Source organism: Labeo rohita, unplaced genomic scaffold (assembly GCF_022985175.1).
Source record: "Labeo rohita strain BAU-BD-2019 unplaced genomic scaffold, IGBB_LRoh.1.0 scaffold_96, whole genome shotgun sequence".
NCBI lineage: Eukaryota > Metazoa > Chordata > Actinopteri > Cypriniformes > Cyprinidae > Labeo > Labeo rohita.
In genome coordinates, this window is record NW_026129920.1 from 230,502 (window position 1) to 254,621 (window position 24,120).

At 40.1% G+C, this 24,120-nt stretch overlaps 1 protein-coding gene across 1 annotated transcript; it reads right to left on the bottom strand.

Moving 5' to 3' along the window:
- Positions 1-983: 983 nt before the first annotated feature.
- lamb3 (laminin subunit beta 3) lies at positions 984-12,577 on the bottom strand. Its single transcript, XM_051105301.1, has 23 exons — positions 12,502-12,577; positions 12,346-12,393; positions 10,978-11,132; positions 9,768-9,882; positions 9,389-9,462; positions 9,124-9,315; positions 8,942-9,005; positions 8,676-8,863; positions 8,476-8,596; positions 8,203-8,391; positions 7,971-8,126; positions 7,446-7,639; positions 5,737-5,833; positions 5,181-5,553; positions 4,918-5,081; positions 4,632-4,843; positions 4,348-4,551; positions 4,124-4,268; positions 3,795-4,002; positions 2,122-2,263; positions 1,864-2,040; positions 1,251-1,404; positions 984-1,167 (listed from the first exon to the last, which is right to left on the bottom strand). The coding sequence occupies exons 2-23, from the start codon at positions 12,374-12,376 to the stop codon at positions 1,028-1,030; spliced, it is 3,495 nt and encodes a 1,164-aa protein (XP_050961258.1). The 5' UTR covers positions 12,377-12,393; positions 12,502-12,577; the 3' UTR covers positions 984-1,027.
- Positions 12,578-24,120: the final 11,543 nt, after the last annotated feature.

Here is a 24,120-nt window from a genome sequence, read left to right on the forward strand (position 1 = left end):
GAAAATTAATCTGTTTTAATGTCATTTTACTGTCATTTTACTGTTTTAATGTCAATTTACCTTCAAAAGTTGGCTATGTTTGGAATTACATGCCTGTATACTACTTGTACTATATCATCTCTTGTATGCGGAATTTTTTTGTGCACAAAATACCCAGATACCTACTAAATTTGTCTAAACGTGCAGTACTCTGGTGATATTTACACAAAATTACATTAAAATATGACACGTAATATATGCCCAGTTTTATTTACATTTTAGGTCAAATTCCTGTGTGCTTTTATTTTCTTTTTGGCTTTGATTTATTTTTTTATTTTATTTTAATATTATTTATAGACTTTTAGTGAACAGATCCTATTGATTCAGTGAATCGATTAAGTCGAGTCAGCTAATCGGTTCACTTGATTCAGTGAGTCGACTCATTTGGTCCACTATTTGACTCATTTGATTTGACAAGTTGTTTCACGACTGATTCAGCGTTTTGATTCATGACTAATTCAGTGAGTCGATTCATAACTATGATTCAGTGATTCATTTGTATCATCACTCAAAAATGTTCACTGAATCTCCATCTGGCACTATTTTAAATGGTTTAATAGTGACTTTTATTTAAATTTGCTTTTATTTGTATAATTTTTAAATTTGTAATTTTAATTACGTGTATATATATATATATATATATATATACACATATATATATATATATATATTACTTTAGTGTCAGTTGCTGTCATTTTATATATATACACACACACACATATATATATATATATATATATTACTTTAGTGTCAGCTGCTGTCATTTTAATTAATGAAACCCTTTTCCAACAGTTTTAGTCAATGATAACACTGATGCACACTTACTAAGTGTGCACACTGATTCACACTTAGTAAGCAGTCTACAGTGCAGACTGTGTAGTATGCTAGTATTCCACTGTAAAAATCAACACACACACATAATAATCTTCATTTAGACACTTTATTAGTTGCTTTATTGGTAGTGTCATTTATGGTTTGTGTTGTCTCCTCAGCCCTGGCATATGCTCAGACTGGTGACTTTATAGCGGATGTCGTCTCTGAGTTTCTTCACCTGAGCGTCCAGACCGGTCAGTCGCACAGCGTTCTGTTGCAGCTCTGCTGCTCCCTGACGAACGGACGCCTCCTTATCTAAAAACACAAACACAACGCCACTGGTTAGCTTGGGAATGTATGTGCTGGGCATTATGGGATGGGCGTGTAGTGGGCGGTACCTTTCAGAGCCTGCGTGATGTCGCTGGTGTCCGTCATCAAAGACTCCACCTCCTTCTGTAGCGCCTCTAAGCGGACGGCGTCTTCACCCGCCTCAGTGTTTGCAGCCACGGCGCGTTTCATCCGCTCAAGCTCCTCCTTCAGTGCTTCCAGTTCCTGAAACACATGATGGATTGCTTATTAGGACAGTCAGGTGATTCAAATGTTTAGTGTAATTAATTACATAATGTGACAATTGATAAATCCGATTAAATATTAAAAACAAAATAATACTCTAATAGTGAAACTAAGTGTCAGTAGGTGGCAGCAAGTCACTGAATCATTCATTCAACTGATTTGTTCAAACGGCTGATTCACTGGAAACAAAGCAAGTAAGTGTCTTTATGAATGAGTCACTGAATCATTAACTCATTCGATTCATTTAAAAATATTAATCATTAAATTAAACATTGTGTGTCGCTCTTTGATTGTGCTTTGAAATGTAACACAATATAAACTTCTTGTTTTAATCATTATTAATTTGAACACAGTATTTTTTCCAAAATTAATCACGTTAAATTAAAGTGTTAATCAACAGCCGTAACTATAACACACAAGTGTTGTGTTTTTCCGCACCTCTGCTGCTTGTTCGGCCTCAATCTGAGCTGAATCAGCCTGTTCCTGAGCGTTGTTTGCCAGTGTTGTTCCCGTCGTCACATCTTTCTTCAGGCCGTCCACCAGGGGGCGCATGTCCTTCAGCAGCCCTGTGACTTCCTCAATCCCCTGCTCGGCGGGCACCAGTGTATCCTCTATCTGAAACACACAGGCGATCGGTCACATTAGTGCAAGTCTGGAGGTTGTTTCTGTGGTCTCTCACTCAGATCTCAGACTGACCTGTTTGATGTTGTTCTTGACGTCGTCTACGATATCAGTGCTGTTACGGATCTTGTCTTCCAGCTCTTTGATAATGTCCTCGTTCTCGTCCATCGTCATCAGGATGCTTTCAGCGTCCTGCTGGATACCGAACGCAGCATCACTGCAGACGACAATGATCAAGAATGTTAGAGAAATACTGAATGAATACCAGACAAAATATTAAATGAGTTGTGTAGCATGTTGTTAGTGTGTGTTGTGTACCGTATGCTGTCAGAATGTGTTGTTGGTGTGTGTTGTTAACTTGTGTGTACATTTGCTGTTAACGTGTCCTTACCATGTGTTGTTAGCATGTTGTTCACCATGTGTTGTTAGTATGTGTGTTGTGTATCATCTACTATGTACCATGTGTTAGCATTTCGTTAGCATTTGTTTGTGTACTGTGTGTTGTTACCACGTGTGTGTTGTTATCGAGTGTTGTTAGTATGTGTGTGTTGATAGCATGTACTGTGTACCACATTAGCATGTGTGTTGTGTACTGTGTCTTGTTACCATGTGTATATTGTTAGCATGTGTTGTTACTGTGTGGATGTGTTTGTTAGCATGTTGTTACCGTGTGTTACCGTATGTTATTAGAGTGTCGTTAACGTGTGTCGTTTGTGTCATTAGCGCATGCGGTTAGCATGTGTGTTGTGTACCGTGTTGTTAGCACGTGACGTTAGCGATCGTGGTTAGCATGTGTGTTGCGTACCGTGTTTTGTTATTCCTTAATGTGTTGTTAGCGTTTGTGTCATTTGTGCATGTCGTTACCATGTGTGTTGTATAGCATGTTTTGTTAGCATGTGTTTTTAGCACTTGTTAGCATGTCATTAGTGTTTGTGTCATTAGCGCTTGTTGGTATGTGTTGTTAGCGTGAGGTTAACATGTTGTTAGCGGTTGTGTCATTAGTGTGTGTAGTTACCATGTGTGTTGTGTTCCATGAGTCGTTAGCCTGTGTTGTTAGTGTGTCATTAATGTGTTTATGTCATTTGTCGTTAGTATGTGTTTTGTGCACCATGTGTCATTAGTGTGTGTTGTTAGCATGACGTTAACGTGTTGTTAGCGCTTGTGTCATTAGCGCATGTGGTTACCATTTGTGTTGTGTGCGGTGTATCATTAACGTGTTGTTAGCACTTTTTTCGTTAGCGAGTGTGGTTACCATGTGTGTTGTATACCATGTTTTGTTAGCGTGTGTTTTTAGCACTTGTTAGCATGTGTTGTTAGCGTGATGTTAACATGTGTTGTTAGCGTTTGTGTCATTAGTGTTTGTTTCGTTAGCGAGTGTGGTTACCGTGTGTGTTGTATACCATGTTTTGTTAGCATGTGTTGTTAGTGTGTCATTAGTGTTTGTGTCGTTAGCACTTGTTAGCATGAGTTGTTAGCATTTATGACATTAGCACATGTGGTTACCATGTGGGTTGTGTACTGTTTTTTTAGCATGCGTTGTTAGCATGTCGTTAACACGTGTTCTTATTGTTTGTGTCATTAGCGCATGTGGTTAGCATATGTGTTGTGTATCATGTATTGTTAGCATGTGTTGTTAGTGTGTGTTATTATCGTGTGTTGTTAACATGTTTTATGTACCGTGTGTCATCAGCGTGTTTGTGACTGCCTGTTGTCAGTGTGTTGTGTACCATGTGTAGTGTGTTGGGTACCGTGTGTTGTTAGCCTGCTCCAGTAGTTTTTTGGCATTCTCCAGCTGCTCTTTGCTGTCCTCCAGGACTTTGCTGCTGTCAGGCAGTGAAGACGCCAGATCCTGCAGCTCCTTCAGCTTCTGCTTCAGTTTCTCCATACTCAGAGGAACCTGAGCATCCAGAACCGCCTCGCACACCCGCTGCACCTCATCCGGGTCTGAATGAGGCTCTGAGACACAAAACAACAATCAACTCCAGTGTGAATGACTGCCTGACTGCTTCACATACACTAAAACAACTACAGTACATAGTTTACAGTGTGCAGTATGCTAAAATAAAGTAAAACCCACCTGACAGGAAGTCCCTGAGATTGTTTATGAAGTTTTTGGTGTCCTTCAGGTCTTCATCCACGTCAGCTTGCACCTGCTTGATCTGATTGGCCAGCTCATCTGTGGACAGTCTCACCCTATTGGCTGAATCTTCAGCTTCCTGTATCTGTGTTTCAAAAGGTGTGTTTGGTTTAAAATCATTGTAAAATCAAAATAGTAACTATTGTAAATGTGTGTTGTCATACCTGTGCAGCTGCTTGTGTGATTTTGTTGTTCAGATCCTGTAGTTTGGCCTTCACCTCATCAGCATCCTGGAAAGCCTTGTTGGCGTTGGGCAGTGCCCCATTGCAGGGTTCCTCCGCTCCACATGGGGGCACTCCGTCAGGAGGGCACAGATCGCCGGTGCAGCGTTCCGGAGTACAGGGCTCCACGCGATCACTGCCACACACCTGACAAACACAACATTACTCACTCCATCTGCTGGAAAACCAACACTTCTGTTTAGCCAATCACATGCAATCTCTCTCACCTTGTTTGCGGTGGGTGTCAGATTGGGCCGGGTTGCCAGATCCTTCTTCAGTTTCTCCAGGTCTTTAGTGTTTCCGGGCTGCACGTCTTTCAGGCCGCTCAGGGCGTTTTCTCGCAGGCCCTCAGACTTCTTCAGTGTGTCTTTAGCGGCGTCGGCTCGCTTAACGGCATCCGTCGATGTCTCATAGGACTTCTGGATGGCGTAGAAGGTGCCTGAGAACGAGAAGTTTACCGTTAGAGATCATACTGACAAATCTGATGCTAATACAGATGAGTGCTGGACACGCACTGGCATTGTTGGATCCGGCGGCATTGTTGGAAAGCGTCTCTCTTGGTGAAATATACGAGGCGCAGAGATAACAGAAGCGCCTGCAGGTTATCCAGACTGCGGTCAATATCACCGTCCCGCCGCTGTGATGCCAGATTATCAGTGAAACTGTTCAGCTGAGACCTGCGAGTGAGTTATGTTTGTTTAAATGGAGCTTAATTTTATATAAGAAGTTTACCTTTTGTAAGATGACTTTATATCTCAAAGTCTCATTATTTGTACCTGATCTGGTTGAGTCTCTGCAGTGCTTCGGTGAGCTCGTGGCTGGACTGTGGCGGGACGGTCATAGACTCCTGCAGGCGTCTCAGAGTGTCCATGAGCGTCTGGATCCTGCGGCTGGCGTCGCTGGAGGTCGGTCGGCCGGTGGATGGGATCAGGTAGTTTGAGAGGCGCTCCAGCGTCAGCGTGATCTCTTGCAGACGGCTGTTCAGGCTGAAGAAGCAGGACGGACACGATGGGCATTCTGGGAAACTGGCGCAGTGGCCGCGGCTGCAGGAATCACATCGGGGACCCGTTATGCCCGGTTTACAAAGACATGCACCAGTGCGTTTGTCACACCTGCCCGACTCCGTGCCCGACGGATCGCAGTCACATGCTGACAATAAATGAATATTATTGATTTATTTGCTGATGTATTATTGATTTATTATCAATTCAGTGTGATATTCATTCAATATTGTTATTTATACATAATATTTATATTTTTATGAACTCTTTATGCTTAACTGAATTGTGTTTATTAATTAATAATTTGTTTGTGTGGGTAGGAAACACTCACGTCTGCAGCCAATCAGAGGATCTCCATACGTGTTGTCAGGGCAACCGCTGCAGGTCCGGCCCCCGATTCCGTGGCGACACTGACACTGACCCGTGCGCTAAACCACAGGAAACACTCACATGTGATGATGTTTTCATGTAATCATGTGAAGTGTGTTTGATCATGTGATTGTGTGTGTGATTGTGTGACTATGTAATGGTGCGTGTTATCATGTGACCATAAGATGATGTGTGATCATGTGATGGTGTGTGAGGTCATGTGATCATGTGATGGTGGGTGTGATCATGTGACCATATGATGGTGTGTGAGATCATGTGATGGTGCGTGTAGTCATGTGATCTTGTGATGGTGTGTGTGGTCATGTGATCATGTGATGTGTTTGTTTGATCATGTGATTGTGTGTGTGTGATTGTGTGACTATGTAATGGTGCGTGTTATCATGTGACCATAAGATAATAGGTGTGTTCGACTTAACGCAGCGCTGCGCAGCTCGATCAAATTCTGACTTGAAGCAGTGCATGCCGGTTAGAAATTTTGTCCGACTTGAGGCGGCGCTGACGCCTCGTGACTGTCACGTGTGCCATCAAAGTACCACGATAGCGATTTGAGAGCAGCCGACTGACTCAGCCGGCGCAGTTTCTTCAGAGCGCCTGCAGGAGTGTTTTGGGTTTATTCTAACATCCTCAAGTCCCATAATGCTGACAAATCTCTGTTTTTAGAACAATAAAAGTGTTTTACTGTAGTCACAATGTTATATTGAGTCACATTTGTTCACAAAACACTGATAAAAGCAGATATAACCCCACTTTATTAGTATTTAAATAGTATATGTTTATGTTTATCATTATTCTTGTTCAGATGGCGCTGTATTAAGCAGTACATGAAACGTGTTTCTGTTGCTCATGAAAATGCTTTTGAAAAGTCGGTGTATTTGATAAATATTACATTTAATTCACTTCTTCTGTGATAGAGCATGCAAACACCGCGAGAGCTTCACTAACGAGAGTAAAAAGTGTCCGATTTGACGCCTCCGTTTTCAACTCCGCCCCGACTGCTCTGGGCTACTCTCGTTGATCGCCATCTGTAGGCATAGATGAAGTCGAACACACCTAATGTGTGATCATGTGATGGTGTGTGAGGTCATGTGATCATGTGATGGTGTGTGTGATCATGTGACCATATGATGGTGTGTGATCAATGTGATGGTGCATGTAGTCATGTGATCATGTGATGGTGTGTGAGATCATGTGACCATGTGATGGTGTGTGGTCATGTGACCATGTGATGGTTTGTGAGATCATGTGACCATGTGATGGTGTGTGGTCATGTGATCATGTGATGGTGTGTGAGATCATGTGACCATGTGATGGTATGTGTGGTCATGTGATCATGTGATCATGTGATGGTGTGTGTGGTCATGTGATCATGTGATGGTGTGTGAGATCATGTGACCATGTGATGGTGTGTGAGATCATGTGACCATGTGATGGTGTGTGTGGTCATGTGATCATGTGATGTGTGTGAGATCATGTGACCATGTGATGGTGTGTGTGGTCATGTGATCATGCGATGTGTGTGAGATCATGTGACCATATGATGGTGTGTGTGGTTATGTGACCATGTGATGGTGTGTGAGATTATGTGACCATGTAATGGTGTGTGTGGTCGTGTGGTCATGTATTTATGTGATAGTGTGTGCATGGATGTACCTGGTCACAGGTGGCGCTGCGGGCGTTGACAGGGTCACAGTCACACGGCTGGCAGCCATAGGGTGACGACGGGTTCCAGTAACCTGCAGCACAACGGTCACATGACAAACCCTCCACATGAGGGCGACACTGACACTGACCCGTCAGCTGATCACACGCATCGCTGATGGAGCCATCTGGACTACATGAGCACTCTACACACACATGAAAAACACTTAGTTTAAACACATTCACTTCATCTTCCATATTTAATTTATTTTTTAGTAATTCAGCTTTTAATCATTATCATCAATTCTTCATCATTTAATATGTATTAATTTTGCTTTTGCTTAATGTAATTTGATGTTTTTACATAATTTATTAAATAATGAACTAATATCAATATTATATAGTTTCATATTTTATATTATATTTTTTATAATTAGTTTTCATTTGTTTAGTGCTTTTATGTTTAATTTATTTTAATATTGCATAACTGCAACAGCCTGTTCCCCTGGTTAAGGTCAGGGGTCAAGGGTAACTCACTAGAGCAGCCGAGCGGGTTGTTGGTGTTGAGGTTGTAGTATCCAGCTTTGCATCGGTCACAGCGTTCGCCTTCAACGTTGGCTTTACACACACACGCTCCCGTCTGAGAGTCACACTGACCGCCGTTCACAGAGCCAGCGGCGTTACACAGACAGCCTGCAGAACACACACCATCATCAGCATCAGCACCATCACAACAAGTGTCTGTGTCTGATGTGTTTGTGTTACTCACGCAGGCAGGCGTCGGGGCTCTTCATGCTACTCAGAGGGTTTCTATAGTAGTTGGGCGCACAGCGCTCACAGTTAGGTCCGGCGGTGTGATGAGCGCAGCTGTCACACACTCCTCCACTCGTGCGGCCCGTCGCCTCGTACCGCTGCTCGTCAAAGTGACAGCGATCCGCGTGATCATTACACTCACAACCTGCAGAGGGCGCCAACACAATATGTAATAACACACAAACATGTTAATGTATTTTATTATTTATACATGTGTGAGCTGACATACGTTTGCAGGTGTGTGTGTTTCCGTTCTCCGCGGGTCTCCAGGGAAGGTCATTATGGAGGTCGTCACATCGCTCACAGTTCACGCCCACTGTGTTGTGCTGACACTCGCACACGCCGCCCACCTACAGTACAAACACACACACACTTATGAGCAGCTGTAGGGTTTAGCACGTGTGTGTATATTTGAGGTGTGTGTGTTACCTGTGTGTTGGGTAGGTAGTTGCCATTGGTGTCAGGGAGGCAGCGGTTGGCGTGTCCGTGGCAGAAACAGGAGCCGATCACCCGCATCTCTCGCAGGGCGTAAAACTTGCTCAGACTGCGGCCCGGCATGCTGGGAACCGAACCCAGCTGAGTCAGTTTGACTCGCAGACCTGTGAACCCGGACGCCACTGAGGGGCAAAGAAGCTGTCAATCATCCATGCGCTTAGAAAATACTCAGATCATCTGATAATGTCGAAATAACTCACCTTCGATTTTGTATTCATTCGGTACATTGATGTCTGAGAACTGACGCAGAGGATAAAAGTGAATCTGAGGAGAAAATACAACGTTATGTGGACGTTATTTTTTTATATTCCAAGAACGCTTTCTTAAAATGTTATTCACAGAACATTAATCATAAAAAAAGTTAGTGAAAGGCAGGTCATACCTTCTGGTCCCTGTAGGGGTCGTCGGCGGTGGATGGCAGTGTGTAGCAGTACGTTTCCTCGAAATTACGAGGGAACGACGTGCTCACCTGTGGAAAGGTGGATGGGCAGTCGGTGGCCATGTACAGGACGGGCTGCCAAGTGCGACCGTAATCCCTCGACCTCTCGACGATCAGAGCATCAGGCCTCGGGCCCTACGGGAAGGCAAATGAGGCGTTAGAAAACAACGCTTTAGAAAATAAAGACAGCGGGACAGATATCAGATACCTTAAAAGAGAGCAAGACGGTTTCCAGGTGATACATTCTATCTAAATCCAGCTGCAGTGTCACGGGGCTCACATCTGGAATAAACACACAAATTTCACATTAAAATTGCTTGGGAGAATTCTTAAGTGGTTTACATTTATTTTTATATAAATAAATATAAAGTATTAAAGTTAAAATTTGTACTGAATATTTTCTAAACAGTACAACTTGGTACTGTAAATAAGAAAGTTCGAAGATAAAATAGACTGATATTTTTTATTTCTATTTCTATTTTGTTTCTATTCCTCTGTTTTTTATATTAAGTGTTTCCTGTGTATATACATACATGGATATCTCTATTGTTGTAATTTATGTTCAGTGTAATGTTTTGATGTCTTACCTTTCTTAGACTGCCACCATCGGTTGGGTCCGGCGCTGGAGATCACGTTCTGGACCGTGTGCGCGTTATACGCCGCCGGGTTACGAGAGTCACACGGACAACATTTCATCTTCCACTGAGACAAGGAGAGATTGATTTAGACATTTAACCATCTTACACAAACGCCAATTTAACCAAACGTGTTTTTGTTGCTTAAGATTTAAATAAGCTCTCACATGTGTGTTAATTATCAACTTTATCTTAAATATGTCTCCACAAATAAACACATATGCCAGCAGCAATATTTAGATTAGAAAAAACGTTGTGGGAACATTGTATTGAAATGTTTCCAAAAGGTTGAAACGTCCAGTATTCTTGTTGTGATTATAATATTAAAGGTTACCATTCTACTGACTATATTTTTCACCTCAAATATAATATTATTTGAATGTTTATTTTTAATATTCTAAGAACATTTTCTTATCGTGATTGGAACATTATTTAAAGGTTAATAAAACGTTTCTTACAACATTAAACTGACTTTATTTTCCCGCAAAATACACTATACTATTTTTAACATTCCAAAAACGTTATTAGAACGTTAAATGTTACAAAAAGTTCTTGAAGTACAAATAACATCATAAGAACGTTCCAACATCTGTTTTCTCTCATTCTATGCACATTACTTTAATAACATTTTATGTAAAAATAATACATATAATTTGTTTAATTACCACAAAAATGTTGCATCAGCAGTCTAATGTCTCTGTATGAGAAGTGTCGCCTTAGGCTGCTGAATCTGGGTTTGTTAATTATTACGTTGGTGTGATAATGTAATTTTATTGCACGCTGATGGTGCGAACCTAAAAAAACCCATCAGCGAAAACCTGAATAAACATGTTCAACTCCAAATGAATCAGCCTCAAAAATGTCTGCCAGGAAACCATGAAAGGTCTCAAGTTATAATTCAGTGATCTCAGACTTGACAAGATCTCAATATTGACTCTTTTTAGTGTATTTTAGGGGAAACGTCTGAGACACTCAATGAACCATCACAAAGATCTCCTTTATGTTTTTCATCTGAACATGTTCTTCTGGGTGTGGTTCTTTGGCATGTAAAAACAGAAGAACCCTTTTTAGCATCAAACAAAACCATATAGCTTTCATAAACACCCAAGATACACTTCTAACTGAAATAATCTTGTCTTTTTCAGTGCTAGGCAAGTCTCACCTGTCCATGTGGAGTACAGACCACCTCAGACCCCATCAGACCACATGTGGAGGAGGCACTCAGGCTCCGCTCCCTGCCCAACAGCAGGTCGCCCATCGTGGGGTAACACGCCCCGCGCCAGCAGTCTTGCTGTCCCGTACACACCGCAGACAGAGCTGAACATCAACACAATAACATGATCACATTCACCTCACAAAACATGGTAAAACCATGGTACTTTTGATTAGCATATATATATATGTATCATGGAATTTACAGATGACTTCAAGAATACAGTACTATTGATTTACTGTATATACTTATTAATATGATACAAGCCCAAAACCATCATTTTACCATGTATAATATTCTTAAACAGACATTTGTAAATGCATATGTGACCCTGGACCACAAAACCAGTCTTAAGTAGGAGGTACACATTTTTTGTTGTTTGTTTTTGTCATTTTTAAATTTGTTTATACAGTTTTTATTCATCTTCAGTTTTAGGTATTTATGTATAATTTTAGATATTTGTGTATATTTGTACTTGAATGTTCTAAAAAGTTTTTTTTTTTTTAATCCATTAGATTAAAAAGAGAAAACTGATCATTTTAATGTTGTTAGCCTTGATATATAATGTCTATTTGTGACCCTGGACCCCAAAACAATGAGTCAAAATTATTGATTTTTCTTTGATTCCATAAATCATAAGGATATTAAGTAAAGATCATGTTTCATGAAGATATTTTGTAAATTTCCTAGCATAAATACATCAAAACTTGATTTTTGATTAGTAATATACATAGCTAATAACTTCATTTGGACAACATTAAAGGTGATATTCTTAGTATTTTGATTTTTTGCACCCTCAGATTCATTGATTTATTCAGCTATCAGATGATGTATAAATCTCAATGTCAAAAATTGTACCCTTATGACTGGTTTTGGGATCCAGGGTCACATAATATCTAAAACTATACATAAATACCTAAAATTGAAATTAATAATGAATTAAAACTGTATAAACAAATTTAAAAACGACAAAAATAAAAAATTAAACTGTATAAACAAATTTAAAAATGACAAAAATAAAAATTAAACCGTATAAACAAATTTAAAAACGACAAAAATAAAAATTAAACTGTATAAACAAATTTAAAAACGACAAAACTGATAAAAAATGTAAACTGTATAAACAAATTTAAAAAGGACAAAACTAAAAAAAAAAATTAAACTGTATAAACAAATTTAAAAACGACAAAAAACTTTAACTAAAATGAACACCAAAGCAGAAAATATGAAAGTAAAATCAAATTCAAAATATTAACAAAAACTACAATAGTATTCATTGTACATTTAGTCTTCGTAAGTGTATGATTAAAAACAAACCTGCTAATGAAAGAAAAATCCACGTCTTCATCCAGACAATATATCGATCTAAACGAACAAAACACAACTTTAGCTGAGCTGTCTTCAAAACACAACTGGATGACAGTTAAATCAGGCTTAACGCAGTAGTTTACCGTGCTAAAATGCAGAACTCACCCGTTAGCGTGTGAATGAAGTGAAGTGTTCAAATGCAGCGTGTGCCGTCTGTGTTTGGCTTTTATTTCAGGAGCTGCTCACCTGTGTGTGTTTGTGTGTGTGTTTTTGTGTGTGTGTGTATTGCACCCTTCCTCACAGTGTCACACCCTTCATAACATGAATCGACACGCACACACACACACACACAGACACACACACACTCACATCCTCAAAGTAACAGAGATGGAATGTAATCGTGATTCATTATTATGATACATGAGACAGATGAACGCTGTATTCATGTACTGTGGTAGTGAAGTGGTACAAACCAGTACTAACCAGCAGCTTTAGCTGAGTTTGGAGGCTTCTTTGTGCTGAATTTTGAGTGGGATGTTCAGATTTATACAATCTGTGAATGAGATAAACAAGGAGTGCAGCACTTCCTGTGTGTGTTTGCTAAGCAGTGAGTGTGTGTGATGAAGCATTACGTGTGTGTGTGTGTGTTTTAAAACTTCTGGCCTGCAGGCACTGATTTCAGCTCTGTGTGTGTCGGGTGTGTCCCGTCTGAGGTGAGACAGTGACTCAACATGCAGACGGAGGTGCCACACCTGAACACCTAAACACTGCTGCCAGATCACCACGGCAACTGGAAGAGGGGGGGGGGGTCTCATATCAAACATTCATAAATACATATATAGACACTCCTGAACATTTATACAGACATTCATAAACACAAATGAACATTCATACAAACATATATACCGTGGAAGAAAAATTAATTTTACTTATCTTATTTGCTTATGGAAGTGAGAAAAGGGTATCGGGGCCCTAAATATAAAGGTATGAACTCAAGAGTATGACACAGCAGAATGTACACCGACCAAAATTATAAATGCAACACTTTTGTTTTTGCCCCCATTTTCTCAAAAGATCTAAGACTTTTTCTATGTACACAAAAGGCTATTTCTCTCAAATACTGTTCACAAATCTGTCTAAATCTGTCTTAGTAAGCACATTCTTGGGCAATAAGATCTTGTTTACGACCACGTGACTTGCCATGTTAACCGTCGGTAACGAATGAAATAAATGAGTCTACTTCTGCATCAGGGCATTACATTTTTGAAAAATTCACCGTGCCCTAAAATTGTGAAACTGAGGGAGGCCCGGTGCTGAAACATGCAGTGTTGGGGAGTAACTAGTTACATGTAATGGAATTACGTAATGGAATTACAAAATAAATGTAATTGTAATTAGTTACAGTTGAGAAAAAAAGTGCAATTAAATTACAGTTACTTTCGAAAAATGCCAGTGATTACAAAGGGGATTACATCTAAATTTTTTCACCCCCCCCACAGATTTAACTGACTTCTTTCATAAATTGCATTGACTGCTCTAAAATGAGACACCAGTGTTTCAGGAGTTTAGGACACAGAATAGGACACATGCTTATTTGATAACTGTTTTATTTCCTATTTGGGTTTATGCATAAACTTTATTTTTTAAGATTGTTTTTTCCATTGTTAGATGCTAGTGTTTTCTGTCATAACTATGCCAACATTTGATTTCAAACCCAGTATCATAGCTATTAAACAATTTCTTGTTATGATTTCAAATCTGTATTTAACCTCGCAATGATCTCAAAGTAAGTAAGAGCTGTTAAGTCTAAATTTGTGGTGTCGGTGCCAATAGCCTCGTGGTTAGTGACATATAGCGCAACTGCACTCACGGCGACCAGAGTTCGATTCCCGTCTCAAGGCCCATTTGCTGATCCTGCTCCCCTCTTTCCTGTCATCTCTCTACTGTCCTATCACAATAAAAGGCATAAAAAGCCCCCCCCCAAAAAAGTCTGAATTTGTGTGGCTGTGCCTGGTAACAACTGGTAAAAGTTAATAACACAGACTCATTTGGGGCAACTTAAGTCAGTGCTTTATTCTTGATAGTTTTTCTTGCCGTTTGTGTAGCTAATAAAATATGTAAGGGATAATGTACAGGCAGCCGGTAGTTATCGCAGAAATAAGCCCCGACAGTGTGATCAGGACCCGACGCGAAGCGGAGGGTCTTGTATCACGCTGAAGGGGCTTATTTCGCGATAACTACAGGCTGCCTGTACACTATCCCGCTTATTACACGGCTACTTGCCACATAAGGAAAAAAAAAACTGGACATGAATATGAATTTGAAACATTTTATTGTTATTGTATAGTACCGGCTATGCGTTATTACTTTGGAGCGGTTATTATTTGAAAAGAACGAACCTGCAAATGTCTCAACTGACCAATCAGAATCAAGCATTCCAGAGAGCCGTGTAATAATAAAGTTTAATTCAGTATTATGTGGACAATTTCTTAATTCTGTCATCCTGGTATTGTGGACTTGCTCTATTGTTTCATACAAAAGCAGCTGCTGCCATTTTATTTTATTTATTTTCTTTTTTTTTTTGTACACTGTAATGGATTATAAGATAACTAACAAACTAGTACTACTTCCTTAATTATGTGGTGAAATGTTGTGTAAGTGGTATGACTGCACTGTGTCCCTAAATTGTCTAGTTTGAACTTACTGTTTTCTAGCAGCTGATTTCTTAATGGAAGCTTCAAATATTTCAACTCAGATCAGTGTTTCGTGTCTAATTATTTTGACACGAAACATCTAAATAATCTATCAAGCAGCTGTGTAATAAGTGAGATAATGTACATTCAGCCAGTTGTCACTTTATCACAAAATAAAGATGTATATTATCCCTTACTTATTATAATCTTAATTCAAGTGATAAAGGATTTTGACAGTCTGACAGTAATCAGTGTTGAACGCTACTGTAAGGTTAACTCTGTCTGGTTTAAATGTTTCAAAATGATTAACAGTTGAAAATATTAGAAATTTAGAAAAGTAATCACAAAGTAATTAAAAGTAATAAGTTACATTACTTTAATAAAGTAACTGAAAAATTACACTACTTATTACATTTTAAATCAAGTAACTTGTAATCTGTAACCTATTACATTTCCAAAGTAACCTTCCCAACACTGGAAACATGCAACAACACAGAAATTATGCTGCCTGACAATTTACATTTCATGTCACATGTCGTAGGGGGAAAAAAAGAGTGAAGAGTGAAACTTTGAGCTGTGATAAAATGTTTTGGACAGAAAGTGTGTGTGTGGTTTCAGTCAGCCTGACTGAAAAACAGCTTCCGTTTTATCTAGTGGCAGGAGAGTCTGTGTCTCACTTATCTGTTTCCAAGGCCAGGGATCAGTCATGGTGTGAAGTAGGGAGATTTGTGAAGAAATTTTTTGACACAATGGACTGGTGTGAGATAGGTGGGGGTGTGAAACACAGTAAGAGTTTAGGGGCTTTTATGTCAGAATGCAAGTATGACATTAAAGTAAATAGAATTGTGACCCCTATTGATGAAAGCACAAAAGAAAATCATTGCATGGCAAATATTTGCACCTCAGACATACACTCTGCTTTGGCAGAGGTGCCTCCTAAATTGTGGGCAAAACACAAATATGATGTGGGGTTGATCAAGGGATGTGAATCAGTTGTAATCACTCCAAAATTTGATTACAGGCTGTGTCGACAGTAGTATCCTATGAAAGCAGAGGCAATACTGGGTATAAAACCAGTATTTGGGGCATTATTGGAAGAGGGCATAATGGTGCCATGCAATGATTCTCCAGTGCGCACTTCAATATTCTGTGTGAAAAAGATAAGGGATACAATCTTGTCACAAATTCCATAAGATGCAACATTCTTTTCAGTGGTAGACTTGGCGTTTTAGCATGCCACTGGACAAAAACAGTGGCTACTAGTTTGCATTTGAATTCAACGGCAAAGGCCGTACACGTTTGAGTCAGGGTTTTTCAAACACCCCCTATGATAGATAACGAAGCGCTTTAAAGTAGCCTTGAACCTTTGACCCTGACAGCTGGATCCAGGGGCGTTTTTAGGATTTGAAAACATCTGGGGCTGGTGGCAAATCATCTTGTAGTGGTGGATGGGAGCTCACATCATAATTACGTAAGATTTTGTTAGACACAAGTGGGTGAACCTGGATCCTTCTAGGCAGGTTCCCCCCAGGAAAAAATAGATATATTTTAAAGTTAAATTCATTAATCTGGTGCACTTTGAGAGTTCAAAAATAAGAGCTATAAGTTAACCCATGTTCAGTGTGCAAATTGAACAAAGAAAAAAGGTTGATGACCTGACACATCAGATCATGAACTGATCATGTGAGCAAAGTCATATTATGCTTTTGATTTTAGTTCATTTGACAGATACTTTGCCAAAGCAGTGGCACAAAACAACATTGTTACACTATGAAAAAACAGTACATAGTAATCACTGCAAATAGCAAACATATCAAAGTAATATTACAAAATTATAACTTTACAAAAATATATTACACAAATTAAAATACATTTAAAAATATATATTTGCATGCAAAAATAGGGCCCCATTTTGATTAATTCATTCAAACTTTGACAATTTCGTGAATTCCTCGGAAATCATAGGGCGATACAAAAACATTCGGGGCTAGAGAAAAATCTTTCTGGGCTCGAGCCCCGAATGATTAGCCCTAACGACGCCCCTGGCTGGAACTGCTCTGCTTCAATATGTGGAAGACCTGTTGTTTTGTTGTTGAGATGAGTCTACAGGTATAGCTGACACTGTCTCCCTCATGTAGCATTTGGCTCAGGAGGGCCACAAGGTCAGCCAAAACTACAGTTTGTAAAACAACAAGTTACATTTTTGTGTCATGTCATAACACCCAACAGTAAATCCCTATCTGACAAAAGAGTACAAGCCATAAAAGATGTACCAAACCCAATCACAAAGAAACAAATGTTGTCATTTTTGGGAATGTGCTCCTATTGCAGGACATTTATTCCCAACTGTGCGATTTTTGAGCATCCTCTGAGAGGATAGGGGTTGAGGTCATGTGACACGATTGAGTGGACAGAGAAGGCGGAGGAGGCATTTGTGAACATGAAAGTTCAACTATCTCTGGCGCCGACTTTGGGTCTACCGGTACCAACTAAACCTTTTGTTCAGATGGTGGATGAGAAAAATGGATTTATGACTTCTGTTCTCTTGCAGCATCATGGGGACAGACTGTGACCTGTGACCTATTTTTCAAGCAAGTTAGATCCAGTAGCAGCAGGTCTGCCACGGTGTCTGAGTGCGCTGGTGTCTGCTGAGAAGGCCGTGATGGCGTCTAGAGAATTTGTAGGGTACTCTGACCTGACATTGATGGTGCCACACGCAGTGTCCATGGTTCTGCAAGAAAAAAAAACAAAAAAAAAAACATGGCACTTATCAACGGCTCGTTGGTTGCAATACCACATTATCTTGCTTGATATGCCGAACGCTGCACAACCTTGAATCCTGCCACCCTCCTTCAGACGGAGGAACATCATTGTTGTCTGACCGCGCTCGATCAAGTGTGTACGCCACGTCCAGATCTTTTGGACACACCACTTGAAAATTGCGAAAATGTCCTCTTTGTGGATGGTTCAGCATTCAGAGATCCACAAACAGGCCAGAATAAAGTGGGCTATGCTGTAATGACCGAATTTGTGTTGTGACTTCTGGGGCATTGCCATCAAACTATTCAGCACAAGCAGCAGAGCTTGTGGCCTTAACAGAGGCGTGTAAACTTATGACAGGAAAATGTGTCACAATTTACGCATTTGGGGTTTCGCATGATTTTGGAGCACTGTGGAAACACAGAAAATTTTTGAAGTCAAATGGGCGCCCAATACTCCATGCTCCTCTAGAAGCTTTACTAGAAGCCATTTGTAAATGTGCAACACACACAAAAAACAAAGATTCTGTATCCACAGGAAACACCAGAGCAGACGTGGCAGTGAAGGCCGTGGCGGCTAAACAGCAAAAAGAAACAGAGTGTACTTTGTTATCTGAAAATAACCTTTATGTCTCTTCTTCCTTACAGAGCATGCAGACTTTTGCTTTAGGAGCAGAGAAAGACCAGTGGAAACAATCAGGATGTACACTGAATAATGCTGTTTGTTTTCCTGACACTTCTTTGCTCATTATGCTAAGACGATGCCATGCATCGAAAGGGGGAATGGTTGCACAGATGAAAGGATTGTGGCTTACGAAGGGGTTCACAACATTCGCAGAAAATTTTTGTAAAAAATGTGTCATTTGTAACATTTACAGTGTGGCAAAAGGGACAAAAATGTCCCAAGCAGCAGCAGTAGCGAAGGCTCTGTTGACTGAAATAGTCCTGAGATGGGGAATTCCCACGAAAAATCTGTTCGGACAAACGGAACCCATTTTGCCAATGATGCAATAAAATAAGTGGGTCAGTTTTTAGGGATAGATATGAGAACACATTGCAGCGATCAGTGAGCTCAGTTGGAGCAGTCGAATGATAAAATGCTATAAGAAAAAACTAATTCGCCAAATGTGAGGAAACGGGACTGGTATGGGTTAAGGTGCTCCCTCAATTGTTCTCATGTACATGAGAAAGAGATCCAGGGTAAACCTGAGCCCATTTAAAATTCTCTTTGGTAGACCGCCATTTATGGGAATGGAAGGAGGCAAACAACAACTGCCATCAACAGAATTGTGTAATTGCAATATTATTGTGTAATATGCAATATAATTTGTGAAACCACTTTAATCATTTTGTTTTAGACTCTTCTCAGATATATTAAAATTAACAACTAGAATAATTTAAGCTGTATCATCTAGCCCACCTGATTATGGTACTAAACTTACCTTGAATTGAACCTTGTCAGTAAGTGAAACAAACTGATTAATTTGTAAATAGGTCAAATGGACACCAGTTTGGCCAGGCTGGGAGACCAACTAAAACCAGCTAAAACCAGCCTGACCAGGCTGGGAGACCAGCTAAAACCAGCTACTTCCAGCTAAAACCAGCCTGGCTAGGCTGGGAGACCAACTAAAACCAGCTAAAACCAGCCTGGCCAGGCTGGGAGACCAACTAAAACCAGCTAAAACCAGCCTGTCCAGGCTGGGAGACCAGCTAAAACCAACTACTTCCAGCTAAAACCAGCCTGGCTAGGCTGGGAGACCAACTAAAACCAGCTAAAACCAGCCTGGCCAGGCTGGGAGACCAACTAAAACCAGCTACTTCCAGCTAAAACCAGCCTGGCCAGGCTGGGAGACCAACTAAAACCAGCTACTTCCAGCTAAAACCAGCCTGGCTAGGCTGGGAGACCAACTAAAACCAGCTAAAACCAACTAAACCAGACCAGCTAAAAACAGCTATTTCCATCTTAAACTAGCTAAAACCAGCTAAGCAGCTGGTTTTGTATAGCGTCAAAACCGTCAATGTTGTTTTGTAAAACAGCAAACAGCTATGGTGGCAGAACAGGCATTTTGTACTCTCCAGAGTTTTACAATGAAAGTTCATTATAAAGAGCATACATCAATATTTCATTAATATCAGTTATGCAGATTGTAACGGCAGACTATATAAGGGTATGAATCTTGGGAGTATGATGTAGCAGAATGTAGTTATCTGACTCTTAGCTACTATGTGTGGAAAGTTACCAGTTAGATGTAACCTTGAAGGCTGGGGAAGAGATATAAGTTGGAGTGAGCCCTCCCTTCTTGGTCACACTCCGTAGTAATCTGTGTTTCTGTATGACTGTCTGACCTTCTTTGCAAAGAATGAACTTATAAAAGACATTTGACTGAGTTTGTCTCTTTCTCTGGTGAGAATCGTTTTTTTATTTTGCCACAACATATAATTAAACTCCTTCATAAATAGTGATAAACTCACCTATAGACACACATACGCACTCATCAGCACAAGTTTGTGTGTGCTGAATGTGTTTGTGTTGTATGGCAGAACACTGAGAGCTTCTGCTCCTTGTGTACTCCTCTGATCCACTAGTGCTGCACGTTCACACACGTCTGAAACATGATTTATGTATATGTTTAATGCAGTTTATTTTTTACCTGCTTTATGTGTTGGGTTCAGTTGGGCATGTAATATATAATTCTGGAACGAATCGCCATCACAGTGATTCGCTCCAGTGTGTGACTGGAATACAAATGTGTGTTTGATCGGACGTGCTGTGAGTGCGGTCAGATGTACTGTTATACGCCGTCCCTTTAAGAACCGCAGGAAACTCCCGTCTCACAATCACTACGATGGCTTGTTTTGCTGGTCGTCTGGAAATAATCCGATTAATGTCGCCGTTCACTCTGGAATTTCCAGTCACTCACACTCACATGCTCTGAGCGCCACGGTAATATTTAGGCATTTACCCATCATAACATCTTAACTCATATTCACAAGTTAATATTCACACACATTGACGCTTTCATAACGAACATTCTGAATGTCTAAACTCATTTACACATCAGACACTTATTTTCACTTATATTCAGACTCATATTCACATCACACAGACTAATACTGACACGATCGCAAAAATTCAGGCCATTATAACGAACATTCTAAACTTCGAACTCATATTTACATCACATGCGCTATTCACGCGATCGCTAATATTCACGCAATCACTACAAACGTTCTGAACGTCTGCACTAATATTCACATCACACACGCTAATATTCACACACATTACTATTCACATGATCGTTAATATTCACGTCATCATAACGAACATTCTGAATGTCTGAACTCGTATTCACATCACGCTAATATTCATGTGATCACCAATATTCACACCATCATAACAAGTGTTCTTGACGTCTGAACTCATATTCACATAAACACTAATATTCAGATGCTGACATCATAATGAATGTTCTGAATGTCTAAACTCATTCACATCACATACGCGCTATTATTCACGCCATCATAAACATTCTGAAGGTCTGAACCCATATTCACACCACACGTGTTAATATTCTCACGATTGCTAATATTCACACCATCAAAGCTAATGTTCTAAACATCTAAACTCATATTCACCTCACGCACGATAATATTCATGTGATCACTAATATTCACGCCACCAAAGCTAACGTTCTGAACATCTGAACTCATATTTACCTCACGCACGCTAATATTCACAATCTCTAATATTCCAGCCATCAAAGCTTACGTTTTGAACATCTGAACCCATATTCACAACACACGTGTCACGCGATTGCTAATATTCACGCCATCAAAGCTAATGTTCTGAACATCTGAACTCATATTCACCTCACGCATGCTAATATTCACGTGAACGCTAATATTCACGCCATCAGACCTAACGTTCTGAACATCTGAGCTCATATTCACATCACACGCTAATATTCACGCAATCGATAATATTCGTGCCATTATAACAAACGTTCTTAATGTCTGAACTCATATTCACATCACACGTTAATATTCAAGCAGTCGCTAATATTCACAGTTGCTAATATTCACACCATCATAACGAATATTCTTAACATCTGAACTCATATTCACATACAAACACTAATATTCACGTTGACGCTATCATACCGGACGTTCTGAATGTTTGAACTCATATTTAAATCACACACGCTAATATTCATGTGATTGCTAATATTCACGCCATCATAACATTTTAAACATCTGAACTTATATTCACATGGCTAAACATTCACATATTCACAACCCACATGCTAATTAACACCGTTTGGGTGGTTGATGATGACTGGGTGGTTGACAACATTTCACGGATATTGTGGGTGGTTGCTATGGTGTTGTGAATTGTTGGCAGAGAGTTGATAGGATGTTCTATGTGGTCACTAAGGTGCTCTGGGTAATTGACGGTGTTGCTAATGTGTTTCAGATGCTTGCTAGTGCTACTATTTGGCTGTATTACTAGGGTTTGGTTGCCAGGGAGTTGCTAGGATGTTCTGGTTGGCAAGGTGTTTCTGGGGATGTTTTGAGGTTGTTGCTAGGGTCTTGTGGGTGGTTGACAGAGCATCGCAAGGCTGTTATTGGTGGTTGCTAGGTATTACGGTGGCTCTGGGCCACAGGAAGCAATAGACATAGGGTATAATGAGTGGTTGCTAGGGTGTTCTGACGGTTTTTTTATATATTACTAAGGTATTGTGGTGGTTGAAAGGAAGTTGCTAGTGAGTTATGGGTGGTTGATAGGTAGTTGCTAGGGTATTATAGGTAGTTGCCAGTGGCCTGGGTGTTCTAAGTTGTTATCAAAGTGTTTTGGCTGGTTGTCAGAGCATTGCTAGGGTATTATTGGTGGTTACTAGGGTGTTGAGGATGGTTGCCAGAGAGTTGCTAGGATGTTCTATGTGGTTCCAAAGATATTCTAGGTGATTGCTAGGGTATTATCGGAATGGGTGAAGTGAATGTTTTTTAGGGTGTTACATTGTTACTAAGTTTTATTGGTGGTTGCTAGGGTATATTATGGGATGTTGCCTTTATTTTTTTAACACTGCAGCTCAGAATAAAATAGATCAGAGCAGAGCTGAATATGTGACCCAGTGTTACGTTGTTACTAAGTGTTATTAGTGGTTGCTAGGGTATCATTATGGGATGTTGCCTTTATTTCTTTAACACTGCAGCTCAGAATAACAGAGAACAGAACAGAGCTAAATATTTGTTACTAATAGTTATTGGTGGTTGCTAGGGTATCATTATGGGATGTTGCCTTTATTTCTTTAACACTACAACTCAGAATAAAATAGAACAGAACAGAGCTGAATATCTGACCCAGTAGTCTCAATAAAGCAAAAAAAGCTGTCCTGATCCAGACACAATGACCGTGGTGGACGTGTGTGTGTGTGTGAGGTCAGCTGGAGTCTCTCACAACAGCTGATCATGTTCCTCATGTCTCTGTGGGCGGATCCAGTCGGGATCGGCTGTATAAAGGCCGAATAATGGCATTACAGTCTCAGAGCCAAGAGGCAGAGCTGGACTTCAGCAGGTGAGCAAACAGACTCGTATTGATCAGATATGTTTCATGTGCTCTGACGATCAACTTAACAGTGTTCTCCAAACAGACCTGATCATCTCTGGACATCATGGAGACGGCAAGAGAATTGGTTCCTTTCATCAGAGAGATGTTGAGTCAGAAGCCGAGCCGTGGTCTGCTAAAGGTGTATCTGGTGGGGTCAGTCCTGGCTGTCCTGGGGTCAGTTTTAGGGCTAGTGGAACTGGTGTTGCAGCCTTTCACCGCTGATGATGACCCGGAGCTCAGCTCTCTGATGACCCAACAGGACAAACGCAAACGCTCTGCTAACCGGACACATGCCTTCTAAAGACACTCCAGAACCGTCCCGCAGGAGAGATGATGCTTATACCGCACCAAAGACCAGGTCTGAGGTGGTCTGAGTGAGGTTTCAGCGTGTTTACACATCACTGTGAGATTTGTGAGAGACAACACGGATCGCTGTGATTATATTACATACAGACTGTGAACGTATAAACGCAACTTGAACGTTTTGTATTTAAAGATGGACAATGGCTTACTGTTTTATTGAAATAAGTCTTTTTTAAGTGTTTATATTGTGTTTTATTAACTTCATATTTATTTTCAAACCAATAAAGATCTTAACAACACAATAACAGAACATGATGTATCAGATTTTTATTTTGTAATAAGCCAGAGCTTCATTTTAGTTCACCATTGAGTTCATTATATTGAGTGTCTAATGTGTTGTGAAATTCAAACTATAGAAATA